At 37.4% G+C, this 19,700-nt stretch overlaps 1 protein-coding gene across 2 annotated transcripts in view; it reads right to left on the bottom strand.

Annotated features, from left to right (window-relative positions):
- epha8 (eph receptor A8) overlaps positions 1-19,700 on the bottom strand; it is a 101,969-nt gene that overhangs the window by 18,537 nt on the left and 63,732 nt on the right. For both annotated transcript variants that reach the window (XM_079598309.1, XM_079598310.1), the window contains exon 7: positions 14,370-15,033. In XM_079598309.1, coding sequence (XP_079454435.1) covers positions 14,370-15,033 — 664 coding nt within the window. The remainder of the gene's footprint in view (positions 1-14,369; positions 15,034-19,700) is intronic.

Genomic DNA, 19,700 nt, shown 5'->3' with positions numbered 1-19,700 from the left:
AAGTTAAAAAAAATAATATAATATAATATAATATAATATAATATAATATAATATAATATAATATAATATAATATAATATAATACCCCCACATACATTTACATTTTTGGCCAAAATTACATAAAACATTCAAATAACTGTTTACTTATTTTTAAAGTATTTTTAAATAAAAAATAATAGATGTTTTAAAATAAACCTTTTGGCTAAATATTCAATGTTGTTATCTAAAAGATTTTGTCTGATTATGTTTCTGAAATTTCCAAAAGTAGTGTTAATGGCTCAAATATTTGACCTTATGACCTTAATAGTTCAACTAAAAGGAAAATCCGATCAAAGTCCTCAACCTCATGGCTTTCTGGAATACAAAAGCAGCGACATTGGTGTGAGAAAAAAAAAAAAAAGCCAGAAGTTTCATTTGGACAAACTGTTATTATAAACAGTATATTCTGAGTATACTGCAATGCTCACAAAAATACACACGGAAACACTCTCCATACTCACAAACACCTTCCGAGCTCTCCCGGGAGCTGAACAACAGCTGCTAATGAGCAGGGAGGATTGTCTGAGTGATGTATGATTCTGTCAGTGAAATCATATCTGGAAATGGGGCACTCTGTCACAGCTCCTCCAAACACACATGCTCTCCACTGAAGGGGTTACTGGTAGCTCAGGCTCCGGACACGTCCCGCACACTCACGTTACTGTGTCATTCGCCTGCAGAGCGCTGTCCTGCTCTAGATTTGGACCAGCCACACATACAGTACAGTGGCGTACCATTTGAAGGTGTATGAAGGCCTGTGCTGTTAATGTAATGATTGTTTCCCGTGAGAGTCATGAAAACACAACAGATGTTCCCATTCAGCCTCTAATATACAATGCAAGCATTTCTGATTTGTTGTTTAAACATGACATAATGGCTAAATGCCTAAATGGCCTAACAAAAGTGCATTGTTATGGTGCGTTCAAGTCATGTCGGAAAGATCGGATTTATGATTTGAAGTCGTAAATACGAGTTAGTTCACCCAAAAATGGTTCCAAATATGAGTTTCTTTCTTCTGTTAAACACAAAAGAAGATATTTTGAAGAATGTTGGCAACCAGACAGTTGACAGCATCCATTGACTTCCTTAGTATTTTTTCCTACTATGGAAGTCAATGGGTGTCGTCAACTGTCTGATTTTTAATTTTGAGGTGAATCATGCCTTTAAGGCCTAAGTTTACGTGGTGTGTCAGTGAGAAACGTGGTGGAATACCATAATACTTGCACAAAATATGATAGAATTATAATATAACGATGTAACGATAAAGTTTACAGTGGCTTCATAAAACACACCTGATGCTTATTCTTTATTCTTCATTTTCTAGAAGTAGAGTTTAAAGACCTTGCTGTAGTTTTGTGTACTTAATTAAGAGAAGCTACACCGCTATCTAGTCTCAGCCATATGGCACATAGAATTGGAAACACTTCTGATTGGTTAAATTGAACAGGATTTCAGGGAGACGTGTGTGTCGTGTTCTTAAACGGTTTGCCTGGAAACAAAGATGCCGTGAAGTCAAACCCCCTCATGGAAGAAGCAAGACGTTGCGTTTACGATTGTGACACTGAGCGCTTATCAGGATTTTCAAAAGTATGTGAAGTATGTAAAGTTAGACACTTTAAAATACATTCAAGAGTTTTACACACCGGTCTGTTATTGTAGGAGCATCAACGTTACATTTCCACACCCCTAAACATGACGTGGAACAAAACGAACTGTGATTGGTTGCTTTACATGTCAGTCAGACGGCCTCTGGGAGGTCCCTGGCCAATGAAAGCTGGCTACGCAAGACTAAACGCCATCTTGCTTCAAATAAAGTGACTTGAATGCACCAGACATCGAAAACACAACTTCCATACTCATAATTACAAACTTCACTCAAACGCACCATTATTTTAGGTCCAATGCTTCCATTATTATGCTAGTCAAAGTTTCATGCACCAAAAATATAGTTTCTGATCCTATTTGGACTAATTAAACCGACTGTTTCTGCTAAGACTTATCTAAAGGACCTCTGTTATGATTGGATAACTAAATACTGAATAGGCGTAAACATGTAAAAGTGGGCGGTCATATGTTAATGAGCTAATGACTAAAGTCAAGAGTACAACAGTGACCATTCACTTTTTCAAGTGTTTTTCTCATTCTTATTCTCCTTAGAGATGGCATATTAAAATGTATTACTATATATGTCAATAAAGACTGATTATAATTATAAATGTCTTTTATCTAATTACCCTTCCTAAAAATGTGCACTTTGCTAAGCTGTCAACACCCTTAAAATTAATTACAGTGTTAATGTCCCTATCAGGCAGATTTGATAAAATCACAAAATAAATTTGTAGTAAAGTAAAGTAAATATTGTTACTGATAAACATGATCGCTCAAAACTTTGTTTATAAGAAAACACTCATGCTCATCAAGGCTGTGTTTATTTGATCAAAAATACAGTAAAAACACTCAAATTGTGAAACTGATTTTGCTTTCTATGTGAATATATTTGAAAACGTAATTTATTCCTGTGATGCAAAAGCTGAATTTTCAGCATCATTACTAAATCATTCTAATGTGATGATTTGCTGTTGAAGGAACATTTGTTATGATTATTTATTTAAAATATAAATCTTTTGTAACATTATAAATGTCTTTACTGTCACTTTTGATCGATTTAGCGCATCCTCGCTTAATAAAACTGTTAGAAGAAAACATCGTACTGACTCCAAACTTTGAACGATAGAGTAAATATTCATGCAGGCACATCATTTAATTTATTTTAAAAACTTCAGCATAAATCTAATTCATTGCATCTCATATCTAAGGCAAGAGATATTCCTCTGAGGCACATCAGCTCATGCTCAGCTCAAGAACTGCCTAAATGTTATCATTAAAAATCAATTTTACTATGAAGGCGATTTTTGAAATACCGTTTTGTAGTTTAGTTTCCTTCTGGGTGGACTCAGGGAGGAAGCTTTGCATTGATGCACACTCTCTTTTAGTTATCAAAAGGCAAAGATTTTCCACAGGTTGCACCAGTATTGTTTCTTTCAAATCATAAAGAAAAAGCTTCTGCAATTTTTTTTCACGACAGCACTTTTAGGGGTGACATTAATCAAGGTTAGTGACATTTGGAGCCGGCCAATCCATCCCGAGGCACAAATCCCAGCAGCAGCCGCAGCGATACCGAGCATGACTGGCATGTCCAGATCCCGAAGCCGCACGGCCACGATAACACCTAATGCTGACTGGCCCTCAAACCACATGGGAATGAGTCTCAAGATCGAACAACCAGAGGGTAAAAATAAATAAAGAAATAAATAGGGTCGGATAAGAAGGGGAGAAGATGAATTGCTCGCAAACGCTTGGGCCTTCAAGCTCCGGCTCTGACTATCAAAATGCCAATTCATGCATGAAATTCAAGCTGAACCAAGAGTACAATAACAGAGAACACAGACATGACCTTTTGATAGTCATTAAATAGACAGGTCTTTGATTTCAAACAGCGTGGATCATATTTTGCATTACAATACTAGGATTTACCTGCATTAGACTTACTCTTCAGTCATAATAGTGTCTGCGGCTTTGCTAAATGTTACTCGCTGCCTCCTCTGTAGATTTAAAGGAACAGTGCACACAAAAATTAACATTTTGTCATCCATTATCCGACCACGTATTATTTTACAATATACAAATTAGATGTTCGGAAAAATAACAGTTACTTTCCCCCCCCAAACAACTTTACTTTTCAGTGATTTACACTGCAGAAAAAGTATTTTAAAAAGAAGTCCAAATGACTTGAATCAAATATGAATTGAATCTGTGCGTTGAATCTGTGTTAAATTAAAAATGGCATCATTATAGGTCGTGCCAGGTTTGATATATGATTGGTTCTAGCATGTCATGTGACCAATTATGATGTTGCAAGTTTGAAAACTACAATAGTATCTCAATGACACTAAAACAACACTGATAACATTGAATTGTGAACAAGTATCTGCTATCTGCTGCACATTAGACATTAAAATATTGACTATCAGTGAATAACGTCCTCATGATACGCCTTTTTTGAGCTTTACAATATAAATCACCAGCACTTTTTTGGAAAACAGCAGCTCGGACATACTGCATAACATCACATTTTGTGTTTCACAGATTTAAAAAAAAGGAAATAATATGGGGTTGGGACAATATAGAGCTAAATGAGGAAAGAAACTTTCATTGAACTAATCCTTTAATTGCTCCCAAGGCTAAAAGAAGATGAAGTGGATGAGTTATAAAGCCAACAAACACAACCCCCCTATGCACAAAATAACCATATACCTTTGACACACAAGCATATCTTAATTTGTGAAAATGGCTTGCGTTGGCCTGAAGAAAGCAGCCTAATTCGAAACCGGCCATGTGTAAAAATGTCTGTTTATCCCAGAGGGAGGTTTTTAATGGATATATAAGAGGGCCGTAAGGAGTTAATTGTTTGTGGTTCACAATCTGATATTAACTACACAGTGTGGCTATAAGAACGGGGGCAGGGGAGCCTTGTATCTAGTTTACTCTCAAATACTTGCATTAATATACATATAGATATATGTGTGTGTGGGTCTGTTTGGACGTGCATCCAATTTTGCTTCTGTTTTCTATTTTGGCCCTTAATCTTATTGTCTGTAGTTGTGGTTAGACTGTGTCCTCCAAAGATCTCATCTTAAACTTTCCAAGCGCAGGAGGGTAATTGCTATCAGATCAATTTACTCAAGAAAAGTGGTGCCTGTTTCTAAGTGCTTGATAGATGGAGACCAACTTGTCTAAATTGGGGGCGACCTTGAAGAGTCATTAACAGTAGAAGGAGAAATGCGGCCGGTGACTTTATTGACTTGGAGAATCCTAGTGATTGCGCAGATAGGCTCGGCTGCCCCTTGATATGGATAAAGAAACGAATAAATGATTAAACAGAATTCAAATGATTAGTTATAACTTCCTTTAAAAAGTGTTTCTGCAGCTTTAACATCCTTTCTGCGAGATGAGCGAAAGGTCTACACTGAAAGTCGATTACTTGTGAACTGATTACTGGGGTGTATCTTTTACTAGAAAATAGTTTTTTCGGTCTACTTCAATATTTCATGTTTAATTTCATGCTGGTTCTTTGCCATTATTGGCAAGATTATCTAGCAACTTCTGATGGAAAATTGTTTCAATGTAAAAAAAAAAATCAAGAGTTCACCAAAAAATGTAAGATTCTGTCATCATTTACTCACCCTCAAGTTGTTCCAAACCTCTACGAATGTCTTTAAGCTGTTGAACATAAAGGAAGATATCTTGAAAAATGTTGGTATCCAAACAGTTTCTGGTCCCCATTGACTTCCACAGTATTTTTTTTTCTATACTATGGGAGTGAATGGGGACCAGCAACTGTTTGGTCACCAACATTCTTCAAAATATTGTCCTTTATGTTCAACAGAAAAACTTCATAGAGGTTTAGAACAAATTGAGGGTGAGTAAATGCTTACACTTTTCATTTTTGGGAGAACTAACCCTTTTATCAGTGTAGTTAAAGGCATGCTTTGTTGGATACTAGTTTTGATTGGTCAAGACAAGTCAAAATCCATCTTATCTACATAGAATACTTGCTATCTACATAGCAAGTAACCCTACTGAAAACTAAACCAGAGGTGGTTTACTGGATTTATCCTATTTTAGCTAGACTAACTGATCTCCCAGTCTGGCTGGTGTTCAGCTTCAACTTGTCAACCATCCTGACTATAGCTCACAAGTGCCCCAAACCCTGTTAAAACCATTAAATCAGAGCAGTTAAGACCGGCAACAGCTATTTTCTTTGTATTAGTGAACAGACCCGGATTGCCACCTTAAACCAGTTAAACTAGTCCAAAAGTTTTTAAAAAGATAGCCACCAGCCAGTAATATTTAGTTAGTCCTCTGAAACTCTTGCTAAAGAGAAGCATCTACACGTTTGACAGTCGACTCCCAGCGGGAAAGCCCTGGATCTCGGACCAGTGCTTCTGTCCAGTGGCTACATCACACACTTGCTGTAGCGTAAAGCTAATGAAGTCGTTTAATCTACCTGAACGCTCCCACAGGGCCGTCCCACTTTAATTATGTTCTTAAACGTCTCTCACATGCACTAATAGGCAGAAATGAAACATGGCACCACGTTAACAAATCCTGGCGGAGGAAGGGACCTGAGAACAGATATTAAAAACTTCACGGGCTGGCATTAATTTTGGCCACTAAGGATGTGCGTAAGCTATGTAGCAAAGCGAGTCCATGATTACATGCCGCCCCAGTCGGCACAGAGCGTAAAGAGCATTTATCTCCATTTCTGGTGCAATAGGCTTAGCAAAACTAGTCACTCAGTTGATTTAAACTGCCTTTATCATATCTTGCCATGATATTAGACTACTTATCATTTATTTTTTGGACAAAGTCCACAAGTGTAAGACCACTAATGAAAATACTCCTATTTTGCACCAAAAAAAATCCAGATTTTCTATGTTGTCATTTTTCAATCCCAGTCTATTCAATATATGTAAAAAATGACCAGGGAAATGGACTTGAGGAAACCTGCTAGATATGAGACATCATAAATAAACACTAAAAAGAAAGTAAAGCAAAAACACAGTACATAAATAATGATATTATGAAGTATTTATTCATTATTCTTCAAGGCAGTATAATGGTGTTGTACTGTTTAATCAAAAGTGATAGATAGATAGATAGATAGATAGATAGATAGATAGATAGATAGATAGATAGATAGATAGATAACCAAAACAAATTAAATACCAATACATTTAATAAAAACATTTTTCAGATGTAAAACGTCTATGCTTTCACATTAAGATTCTGTTGGAAAAAAGAGAATAAAAGTTCATTGTCCAACAGGTGTTCATGTTTCTATTGTGCACTAATCTGCGTACAGCAACAATCCAACAGTGTTTTTCTTTGGAAATAGTGTGCAGCCACATCAAATGAGACAAACGCTTCTCTGTTAATGAGCATTAAATGGCTGCTAATTGTTTGATTGAATTGCTGTCACCTATCTAAGCGTGTCTAATTGAAGAGTGCGGAGCGAGGCATTTACAGTGCCGCTGACAAAAAGGAGCCATTTAAATGAAGAAATGTTTTGTGCGCGCCAATTACCAGAGAAAAGTCGAGCGTGCTTTTTTTTTTTGTTCTTTAGTCTTTACACAGACTTGATCTATCTTATGAAGTTGCTGTGATGCAGTGGCTTTGTGGATTTTTATCACACAGCCCGTTTGTTGCCTGAGAACAATGGCAATGCAAATAGCCTGATAAGACATTCAGTTTTCGGTTGCAAACTGGGAGGCAGCTGTGTATTTTTTTCACATCCTCCAAATGAAATTGACTGCGAGAGAAAGAGCATGCAAGAAAGAAAATCACAATCTAAAAATCTGATTATATAATGCGTTTAATAATTTCCCCATATTATCAACACCGCACTGTCATTCACGTCCTTCCAGTGTTATTAAATGTGCAAACACATGCATTTGAATCTATAGACCCACATAATTATAATACAAAATATGGATGCCAGTTGCATGAAATAAATGAGCGTAGCTTTTGTTTGTCCGCTTGTAATTACACAGGCTGTTTTTCACCATTTCTGATGCAAGTGCCAATATGGGGGTGTATTTTGAGTGACATGGTCCAGCTCCGTCTTGCTGAGATAAAAATTCATTCCTTTATTGGGACAAAGCCCCTTTCCCCAACACTATTCCTCCGTCCGCCTGCCTGCATGGTGGTCTGACAGATTAAACAGCATCACCACAATGGCATAGTTGCGTGCGGGGCTTTAATATTGTCCACTGGAGCCCCCCGTTTCCTCATTTAATCCCTGTGTAATATGTTGGCCAGAAAACGCTCATGCTGTACACAATGCACGCCCAGCTAAGACACAAAAAAAGGCTAATTAGTCGCCCACCCTACCACTCCGCCCCCTCTCGCAAATCCTCATTCTTTCCATTTATCTGCTTTTGTTATCAGGCCCACCAATGTGCTGTTGGCTGCAATTGTTTCGCTTTATTTGACATGCAATGTGGCTGAAATAAAACAGTAAATTACTGCTAGAATGTGGGCTTTTAACTATGATCCAGCAGACACTCATTGGGAGACTGTGAAGGTATGAACGTTCCAGGTTCAGTACAAGTTAAGATCTTCTGTCAACAAAGAAAAAAACATGTTTAACGTAATGCACTTGCAAAGGAAGTATAAGCAGTGCAATGCAATCCATAAAAAATACTCGATGTTTATTTTAATCTTAGCTGTCAGGACCAGGCAACTTTTGCATTACATAGAAAGAGACAGTTGAGTTGTTATTAGATAACTAGATGTTTATCCACACAGTCCCCATCAAAAAATGGGTAACACTTTATTTTGATAGTCCGCTTTAGACATTCTGACTATAAGTAGGCTAACTACATGTCAACTGTCTAGTAACCCGAACCCGTCTACTAGCACTGTAATGAGAGTTAGTTGACTCGTAGTGGATTTCTGGTTTTGTCATTTCACGTTCATCCTCAGCATAATAAAATATATAGAAATATAAAACGACAGTTCAGCACTGACATGAGTGCTCTTTCCTTATTTTAGTGTTGTGACAACAAATCTTCCAGCTAATACATATGGCTTATTATACTGCATACACACAGATGGTGTCCTCAACTGCTTAAATGTGTAAACAGACTTTAAAAAAACAGAAAACACATTAATATAATTTCCTACTTTCAGAAAATGCACCGACACGAGCCATGAGAAGTGTGCTACTTTTCTAAGATATCTTGACTTTTTTTTTTATCTTATAGATTTGCATCTAAACAGTTGTGCCACACAGTATGCAAAGCAATATTTTAGTGAAAATCCCCGCTGGATCATTCTGTGTCACCTCAACCACAGGCCCCCGGATACAGTTTTTATTTTGGTAAAAAAAAAAAAAACATCAATGAAGAAAAAAATACAAAGCATGCATGCTATAAATTAATATTACCTGAGTTATCCACTGGAGGTCAACATGACAATTCTTACTTTTCAGATGGGGGGAATACATGGCAGCATTATTATATTATTTTTTAAGTCTATATACTTATACTTTATTTTGATAGTCAACTTTAGACATTTTACTTTGCAACTACATGTCTACTAATTCTCATTAGAGTACGAGTAGACTATTAGTGTTCAGGTTAGTAGAATAAATGCCATGTACTTGCAAAGTTACTTACAGTCAGTAGAATATCTGTAGGGGAGCAAAATAAAGTGTTTGCCGATATTAAGCAGAAAATCTACTAATACTCTAATGAGAGTTAACATGCAGTTGCAAAGTTACTTATAGTCCCTAGAATGTCTAAAGTGGACTATCGAAATAAAGAGTTACAGTAAAATCTGTTTACGGTACTTTAGCAATCCTTGTTGCATTATATGCCAGCGGCCATTTTTTACATGTTTGTCCCCAAAGTTTGCATGTCTGTACTTAAATTATTTCCCCCTTACTGATATTTGACTCTAAATCTCAGGTAAAACTGTCATTTTGACCTCCTCTGCAGTGGATTACCTATTATTTACTTACAGTACAGGAAAAAATCATCCATGGCAATTCATATTGTGACTTTCATCACTATTTATGTTTGTCTTTCTTTAAAAAAAAAAAACATAATTTTTTTTTTTTTAGCTGGGGATGTTTCTGAAATGCCACTGCTTCTTATCCGCAATCCATTTTCACCATGCGATATAATAGTGTATAGTGAACATAACAACACAGTGCAAATAAACGGCATTCTTAACTTGTGTGCAAACCCAGTTCGTCACATCTCTCAAATAATATTTTTGTCAGGTGCCTTCAAGTGTGTGAGAAACAAACAGACCGCTGGAGGACTAATACTATAAAGTGAGTAGACAAGATTGAATCTGTCTGCTTAGCGAATTAAAACATTTGATTGGCTGCTTTCAGGCTTATGATCTAATGTAGTATTAATAAAACTCTACAGCTTATTCTTTCCTTTTCGTTCGATTGTACGCTGTCAGAAAATAAATATTATTCTCTAAGAGTGACAGACTAAAGCATTCTGAAATCCCCTTCCCGGTCGCCAGCATGTGTCGAGTCGAGTCACAAGCACATGCTAGATTCTACGGAGGAGTTTATAATTATAATCTGTGAGAGCATGAAAAGTGGAAATTGATGGCTGGGATTGTGAAAAGCTGGCCTCTTCAACAATGTACAGTAGCTTTTGACTGGCTTTGAAACCAGCTAATGTCAGAAAATGTTACAAAGTCAGATTCGTAAGCTTTTTACAAAGCTCACAGACGAACAAAAGACTTCGATAAACAACTCTGAACTCTGAGCCCTTCAGAATAAAGAAGTCTTCTTCTTGGACAATGTACGGCATTCTTGTTAAGCTTCGCTTTGTGCCCTCGCAATTTTTGCATCGCATTGTTAATGTTAGACAAGGCAGTGTATATCAAAAGACGTTTATGAAGGATGTCCCTTCAGATGTCATTTAACTGCTGCTTCGAAAAGTGGTCGTCCGTTACATTCATTCTTACTTAGAATCTGTTGAATTTTGAATTTGAATTAATAAATTTTCATATTGCAACATCCAAAACACAATTTTAGTGTGAAATGTATCGCTTCAACCAACAATGAATACCCACATTAACCAGTTCCACACACTTTTACACTCACTCTGATTTGACTGCAGCCGCAGTGCATGCTGGGTAACTAACAGAGCCACAATATATTACAATGCTTTAGGTAAGTGGCAACAGAGTCTAACTTACCTAAAGTTTTAATACAATTATTTTGCAAACACTGGTTATTCTTTCAGGACATGAAAAATGGATTATGTACATATACAGTCCGATTCAAACGTTTTTTTTTATTTTTTTTTATAAATTAATACTTTTATTCAGCAAGGATGCATTAAATTGATGGTGACAGTAGACATTTATAATGTCTTTCTATTTCAAATAAATGCTGTTCTTTTGAACTTTCTATTCATCAAAGAATTTCTATTCACCGTTTCAAGAAAAACGATAAAGTGGCAGAAACTGTTTTCAACATTATTAATAAGAAATGTTTCTTGAGCAGCAATATTAGAATGATGAAGGATCATGTGACACTGAAGACTGGAGTAATGATGCTGAAAATTCAGCTTTGATCACAGGAATAAATTACATTTTAAAATATATTAAAATAGAAAACAGTTATTAAAACTGGTAATAATATTTTCACAATATTACTGTTTTTACTGTACTTTTGATCAAATAAATACAGCATTGGTGAGCAGAAGAGATTTCAAGTTGTTTCGAAAACAATACAAAAATGTAAGGCACCAAAACTTTGAACGGTAGTATTTCCATTACAAATTATATCATCAGCACAACATTTTAAATAAAATAATTTCAGCTCAAAGCAAGAAAATTTGAGAATCTATCTGTACAAAAGAGTTTGCATGACCAAATCACAATTTTACTGCAAAATCTGAAAGATTTCTTGTTTATTTTACATCATGCATTTCCTGGTTATACATTTTTCAAAATCCTAAAACTTTGTTTCTTTCCACATTTTAAAATCCCTAATGTTCAATATGACCTGAGACCTTTAAATCCCACTGTATTTGTGATTGTTAACCGCGGCAAGGCGTCATCATGCCCTTCCAAACACAATTGTTTTGCATGGAAGGCAGTTTACAAGCGCTCATGAATAAGTTAGCCCACAGCGGCGGCTGAACATGTGGGGAACACACTCTCCCTTGAATCTAAGTAGGTTAAATCAAGTTGCCAAATGGAGTGGATTTGACAAGGCTCCCTGCTATCCCGATAGCATGAACTATCTCATCTCCTCTGAAATAGATATTTTCCCTACATGTTCACGCTGGACCGGAAGGCCCACTGGAAAACCCAAAACAGAGCTGACAGGAGTGAGACGTGAAGAGCTCTGTTGTGATCGGCACTTAAAATGTTAGTAGGAGCCCATCGCTCGGATCTCGGTCACAGAAAACAGGAATCCTTTTGACATTTTCTATTGCGACGGCATGCAATCCTCACGGTGGTCTGCGCCTACGGCTTTAAGAGCGGTAAGCTGGGTTTTTTTTTTTTTTTTTTTTTTTTTTTTGCAGTGTCCAAGCACAGCCCAGTTTGGCATGCCGGGTTTGTCCCTGAGATGTGCGTGACTAGAGGAGGAGCATTCACCGAGAGAATTAGCACAGCGACCCAGTTTAGACACCAAAAGCCTGACTCTGCGGCTCAGACACTTAACCTTTACTGACTGGCGGCAGCACTTTACAGAGGAGAGAGGGAAAGGAAATGGATTGCCATGAGTGCTATTAGCCACAGATCGAGCAGAAAATTACCTGACAAAGTATGAGTTTGTGATGGTTTGAGTAATACGTTCAAAACAGAATGCTGTGATTCTGGCAACACGAGGGAAATTGAATTAATAACAATTCCACAGCATTTAGTCATGTATCCAGTGAATTATACACTACAGTGCAATGAGAACTGCAGAAATGAGTGGGCAAATAAATATAACAAAGTACTTTTTGCAGATGGTTTAACACAAGGACCTACAATAATAATGCCAATAACGACTATTTAAATGATACGGACATCATAATTTCCATGTTAAAAAAAACCTTTTAACTAGGCGAATTGTCTAAAAATATATCAAATCAAATTTATTTTAAAATATTTGTTACAAAAGTCGTTTTTTGACGGCTGGAACATCACTATCATGCAGCACGCTAAAACGGTCTTCAAGAAGTTGTATGTCTAAAATCATCCTCTTTACAAAAAAAAATGAAATAATATAGACTATTGAATTCTTTCATATTAAAAATATGAATATTATTAATATAAAAATGTGTCTCTGAAACCATCCTCAGCACCGCTTGTTAAAATATTTACAGCTAAAAACTTACATGTTACATATTAACTAACATGCATAACAATGAGCAATACATTTGTTACAGTATTTATTCATCTTTGTTAATGTTAGTTAATACAAATACAGTTCTTCGTTGTTTTGTTCATGTTAATTCACACTGTGACTGCATTAACTAATGTTGTTAAATACAACTTTTGATTTGAATAATGTATTAGTAAATGTTGAAATTAACTTTAAGATTAATAAATGCTGTAGAAGTATTGTTCATTGTTAGTTAATGTTAACTAAAGTATTTAACTAATGATATAACTAACGAAACCTTATTGTAAAGTGTTACAAATAGTATTAAAGCTGCCGTCTGCAACATTTTTTTGATCAAATTCAGTGAAATTGACACTATAATCCGACAGAACAACATAAATAAAGTGGTTTTAGAAAAAACCCCGAGCTTCTAACTCCCCCTGGAGCGTGTTATTTTGTTTTGCAAAAATCCACCGCTCCCGGATCATCGGGTCTAATCAGCGCAGGGGTGTGAGATCTGACTGTCAATCACAGGTCGTGCACAAATCACAGATCCCCCTCCCTCCCCCTCGTTGGTAGTGGGGGAGGGGCATGAGAGTTGTAAACATTCAACATTTTGTCTAAGTCCACTCAATCTGCCAGACTTGTTAAAAAGTTAAAAACATTAAATATTAAGCATTCTATATTAAGTACGAAAAAATACTATAAACTCACTAGATGACCTCAATTAACTTCCCCGAGAAGTTCATCACACCATATTATATCAAGCATCTATATTTATTATCTATAGCATTATTGTTAGCATGCTGAAAGATTCCCATTAAGTTGCATCACTAAATTCATTCTGTTTTCAGTACTGCTGCTGAATTATGATTACTATCATTATTGTTCTTGCCTAGCAGATGACAAAAGAGGATTTTTTTCTTTTCATTGCCTTAAACTGAAGATGGAACGACCATAACGTCATATTCTTAATCCAAAATCACATAATGTAAAGTAGGCACTACATTTGTTCACTTCGTGACTGTTAAAAAAGTATGTTCTATATACAGTAGTATGGATGAGTGTAGTACGAATTACTACTGTACATTATCATGTTGTCATAGTCATGTGACCTACTTAATCACCATTCACAACTCCACTCATGTGTCCAGAATAATATACGCACTTCAGAATCTGGACGGTCATCTGGGTACTTTTCGCCAGCCGTTTTATGACTATTATGAATTCAAACATACTACTTGGCTCACATACTGTAGTTTCACCAACTATATAGTATGAAAGTACGCATATTCGGATGCAGGAATAGACTGGACACTTCGGGCTTGGAAATGCAAAAATACAGTTCTGAAAATATTCAAATGTGCTTGAAGATAACAGCAACTAAAATGTAGGGTGTTGTCACTCACCAATGCAGTTGTCTCTGTGCTCCTCAAAGCCAGCGCTGCACACACACCGTCCAATAGGAACGAGCCACTCGCCCTCAGCGCTGCAGTACATCTTTGGCGTGTCTCTCTCCTCGGCGTGGTCCACACACTGACCTCTGACCTCTACGAGCGAGGACGAGTCGGCCCCGGTGACCACATCCGTGAAGACGGCCAGGTTGCGAGCCATTCCCGTGCAGCGTTTGTAGTACACTCGGACGGACACCACAGCGATGCAGGCTCCTATATCCTGGAACGCCAAGTAGAAGCCGCGCTTGCTGAGCGGCCCGACGCCGCGGATTTCAGTGTTCAGCTTGAGTCTCCTCACCCCCAGGTCCACGTTAGTGAAGCTCTCGTCGGCGGCGATGGTGTCGATCTTGGAGAACTGACTCTCCCAGATGGTCGTGCCAACATCGCGGTCGGTCTCGTAGTAGTAGAGGTTAAAGGTCTCCTTGCAGGTCCCGAGAACGCCTGGCATGCTGTTGCAGTCGCGCAGAGTGAACTTCATCTCGATGTAGATCCGCCGGGCGCCGTCGCGCTGGATCCAGTTGGTCCGGAGCCAGTTGTTCTGGCTCGGGCTCATCACGTTGCACACCTGGTACGTGTGGATGGGGCTGAAATACTCGTCCATTTCATTGATAGCATCCCACTGCGCAAAGACAGAAGGAGAATCTGAGTTATTATTGAAAATGGTTACATCTGAAAGATTGTTTTTGCTAATTAAAACCGTTTTACATTAAAAAATTATTATTACTAAAAATAATAAAAATTTTAATTATTACATTTTCTCATTTTATTTTATATGCAGTCAACATGTTGGGATCACATGACCAGACGTGTCATGCAATTGACCAAAGTACTACTGATAATCATAACAACAACATAAAGTTTACTTTATATAGTGCTTTCAGGCGATGCTCAAGCACATAAACATAAGCACATAAAAACACATTTAAGCTAATCAAATAAAATATAACGTAATAAAATAAAATAAAAGGCAGCGAAAAGCGAAAAAAAGGTGCATATTTAAGGATAGGAGATTACACGCTCAAAATGTGCCGTTACAAACACATCTTTAATGCGATAGAGATCTAACGTGTGGATTTACATATTTACAGTGTGAAGATTCTTATAAATTAGTCCAGTATTATTTCAACTGCATATCACTTTTCACAGCAATATGCATTAGAGCTTCTTTAAAACGTTTACATATGCATTGCAGTGCATGAGATTAATATCATGATGAATGTGGCCTGCATTTCCTTAATAAAGTTCAGTATCTCTCGTTATTCACGGGTGTGTTTTTTTTGTGCGGTTTAAGCAGTTTCTTATGCAATGCAAATAATCAGGCATGAATAAATATTTTATTATGAGTTGCAAATGAACTTAAAGATTCATATCAAGAGCCTGAAGCAAAAAAATGGAAATGCTGATCAATGAGAATGAAGCCGTCCACAACCAGAGAACACCAAAACTAACAAACGGGTAAAAACGATTGCAAAATAAAGAAAATTCAAGTACAGTTTACAGTAGAGAGAGAGAGAGAGAGAGAGAGAGAGAGAGAGAGAGAGAGAGAGAGAGAGAGAGAGAGAGAGAAAGAGAGAAGTAGGGGGGGGGGGGGGGTTTAAGAAGAAGATGCAAAATATACATAGTGGTTACGTCAATGCTTGTAATTATACATGAGTTTGCCTCGTATAAAGTAGACTCCCCAACATTAATTTAAAAAATTTGAAATCTTGGGTTCTTCAAGACTTCTAGAAACACTGATGAAATATGTTACACAACTTTTATCACCATGAACACAGAGTGACTTTCAGGTAGAACAACAGCACTCAGTCTTAAAGGGATAGTTCATCCCCAAAAACAGTTGTTTCAAACCTAGAAGACCGTCTTTCGTGAAAGGGGCCGTTCACCCAAAAATGTAAATTCTGTCATCATTTACTCATCCTCGTCGTGTTGTTCCAAACCCGTATGAGTTTCTTTTTTTCTGTTGAACACAAAATAAAACATTTTTAAGAATGTTGGTATCCAAACAGTTGACGGCAGCCATTGACTTCCATTGTATTTATTTCCCCTACATGGAAATCAATGGCTACCGTCAATTGTCTGGTTACCAACATTCTTTAAAATTCAACAGAAAAAAGAAACTCATACAAGTTTGGAACAACATGAGTAAATGATTTTTGGGTGAACTATCCCTTTAACGAAAGACTCTCTTCTCTCTTTACTGCAGAAAACCCTGCGTACGGACAGTTCATAAAGGCCTTTTCGGATGCACTGTCTATGGGCAATTAGCTGTTCTCCTTCATCCTGCTCATGTAATAGTAACGCAGGTGAATTGAAGGCTAGCTGCGGAGTGAAAGACCTCCAGCCCCATGAGAATGGTCCGCTACGTGCCTCCACACACAGCAGGTCTTTCATCTCACGAGCGCCGCGCTCACACCGGGCTTTACTGACGCCACACGCCGTGAGCGAGCAGCGGTTATTCACTGCTGATTAAAAGCGGAGGGCTGCCGGATAAACGGAGTGGACAGATGATGATGCTCGGGAGGGATCTGGAGCGGGAAAACTGTAAATAATTAATGTATAATATTATAATCTACACAACAATGTAGTTGGTATTGGTGTAAATTGATGTCTTCTATGGTCAGTTTTCTGATCAGTTCAAAAGGTAAGCTAAATGCTTAGCTAGCAATTTAAAAAAATACATCCAGTTTAATGCACATATCCTTTAGGTCTAACGCTCGCTACTTTAGCGGTAAATGACTGTAAAAATGCTAGAAGTGGTTAACAATAAGTTCCCTTACTTATATGGTGAACAGTTTTTGGAAGTGAAAAAAAATCCAAGTCATCTAATAATTTACAGTGAAAATACATATGATAATTATTTATTTATTTATTTTCAGTTAAGGAGTTTTTTCTTTCTTATCGTGAAGTTCTGGCAATCTGGTGTGCTGGTTTTACCATACATTTCACATATTTTTTTTATTTTTATTTTTAATTTTTATTTATTATTATTAATGCGTAAACCTGGAATGCAATGCAATGCATTAGCACATAAAATTACAAATCAATAAAAAAATTTACATTAAAATAAAACTCATTCAAAATAGTAATAAATATTATAATACTACATAAACAATACTAAAATAACACTGCGATGCAAGTCACTTTAGATAAAAACGTCTGCCAAATGAACAAATGCCAACATTTGAAGCTAATTTCAGGTTTGTTACTGTCACTGTTATGTAAAAATGCACATTAGGTTTGTATAAATTAGTGGCCAGGATTTGACATCTGCATCTGTGCACTTTGTGGCTATAGCCTAGTATTAGTAATAGCAGTAAAACAGCATCACTTATCATTATGTTGTTATGGAAAAATGTTGGTTTGCAGTTTGTGGAGCGCCTCGGGATGTTCTGTTATTAGCTCGCTACTCTTCAAGGCTAATCTCACATCTATTTCCTCCTCTATGGATATTAGTATGCACTCTTACATGATATACGGCGAGATAAACAGCGGGCAGACGTGAAAACAAGGCTGGAATGTCTTTGAGAGAACAGATAAGTGGTGAAGGCATCACAGCACATGTTATGGGTCGTTCCTACTAGCAAAACCTCAAGCAATAGAGCGCTGCAGTGATGAAGTATTTTTGTAGGCCAACCCGTAAGTTAGCACCCCTCGACAAAAGCCCAATGCGATTTTTCCATTGGCTTATGTATTATTGTTGAAAAAAAGGCTTTGTGGCTAAGAAAAGTTACTAATAATGTTTTGTTCATCATGATAATCTTCACAAATGAATTTTGAAGTCAGAAAGCAGAAGTAAACAGGCTGCATCCAAAATCGCATACTTCCATATACTCTATAGTAGGCGAAAAACAGTATGTGACAAAAGTAGTATATCTGAATTTAGAGTAGGTACTCATAAAAGAGTAGGGGAAAAGTACCCGGTTGACCTACTTTTTCCAGCGAGATTTTGAAGTGTGTGTATGATGGACACTTTACTGTCCCATGAGGCCACGGGAGAGGATTTGTGAATGGCAGTGAAGCGACGCGACTGACACTGGTTGGTCACATGACAATGACAACATGGCGAATGTAGTACGCCCAGATTACATTCATCCTACTATATAAAACATACTTTTTTTAAGCGGTTGTGAAGTAATTACTTATTCAAAATAAGTACCTACTCAAGAGAGTATGCGATTTCAGACGCAGGCACGAGTCACGACTTGCTAAAATGCTAAAAGTGCTAAAATGCTAACTCATTTCAGGGTTTTGCCCTACAAAAATACATCATCCATGGAGCACACTAAGGGCCCTATCTTGCACCCAGCGCAATTGATTTTGTACACCGACGCATGTATTCAATCCTATTTTGCACCCGCGCACAGCGGACTTTTCCCTCCACAGACGCACGTCGGTAAATTAGGGAATGAACTTGCGCCCGGGGCGGTTCAGCGTAAAGAGGAGGCGTGTTCCGGCACAAACGTTCCCTGGTGCTATTTTGCAGTTACAATAAACAATTCCGCCATTGACCAGAAAAAACCTAGTCCAAAGACAGTGGCGCGTTGCGCATGTTATTTATATGGTATTTTAAGGGCACGTGCTTGGCCATAATGTAGCGTGTGCACAACGCGCATACACTTTGATTCTCTAATCTAAACAGGCGCAGTAGTTTTCATTTTTGCAAATCATACATTATTACAAGGAAAAATATTAACACACGAGGGAAATCATTGTTGTGTCCATGAAGATGTGAAAAAATAAATCTAGCTTACACATTTACCCAAATTATTATACGCCTGTTTAACCGAAGCTAATTTGGGTGGGTTTCTCCCATCATCCCCATACAATGCCACTTCTCTGTGTTTTACGGCCCTGACGAGAGCGCCGGTCTCCTCGGCTGTGAATCGCTCCTGGTGTGCGCCGGCAAACCCGCAGTTATAATAACAATCCGCCATGGAACAAGCGCGCCTGCTCTTAAAGGGAATGTGAGATGACGCTCTGATTGGTTTATTTCACGTTACGCCCAAACCACACCTATGAATAATGAAGCTACTTCAGACCAACACATTTTAGATTTGCGTCGGGCGCAAGAGTCATTTATCCCGCCGGTATAATAGCAACAGCGCCCGGGATCCGCCCACAAAGTTACTTGCGTTTGACTCTTAAGTTTCAGATCGTTAAAATAGGGCCCTGAAGCTCAAATGAAAATAGAGGCACTTTCTTAGTCAATTAACACTCATGTTGTCTGCAGAAAAAGTTCTAACTTCTAAACAGTGATCGGAAAAGTAGAAGTTTATGCCTGTCATA

Source organism: Phoxinus phoxinus, assembly GCF_949152265.1.
Source record: "Phoxinus phoxinus genome assembly, chromosome: 22".
Classification (NCBI taxonomy): Eukaryota; Metazoa; Chordata; class Actinopteri; order Cypriniformes; family Leuciscidae; genus Phoxinus; species Phoxinus phoxinus.
Note: the sequence above shows the minus strand (reverse complement) of the source record. Positions and strands in the feature narration are given on the sequence as shown.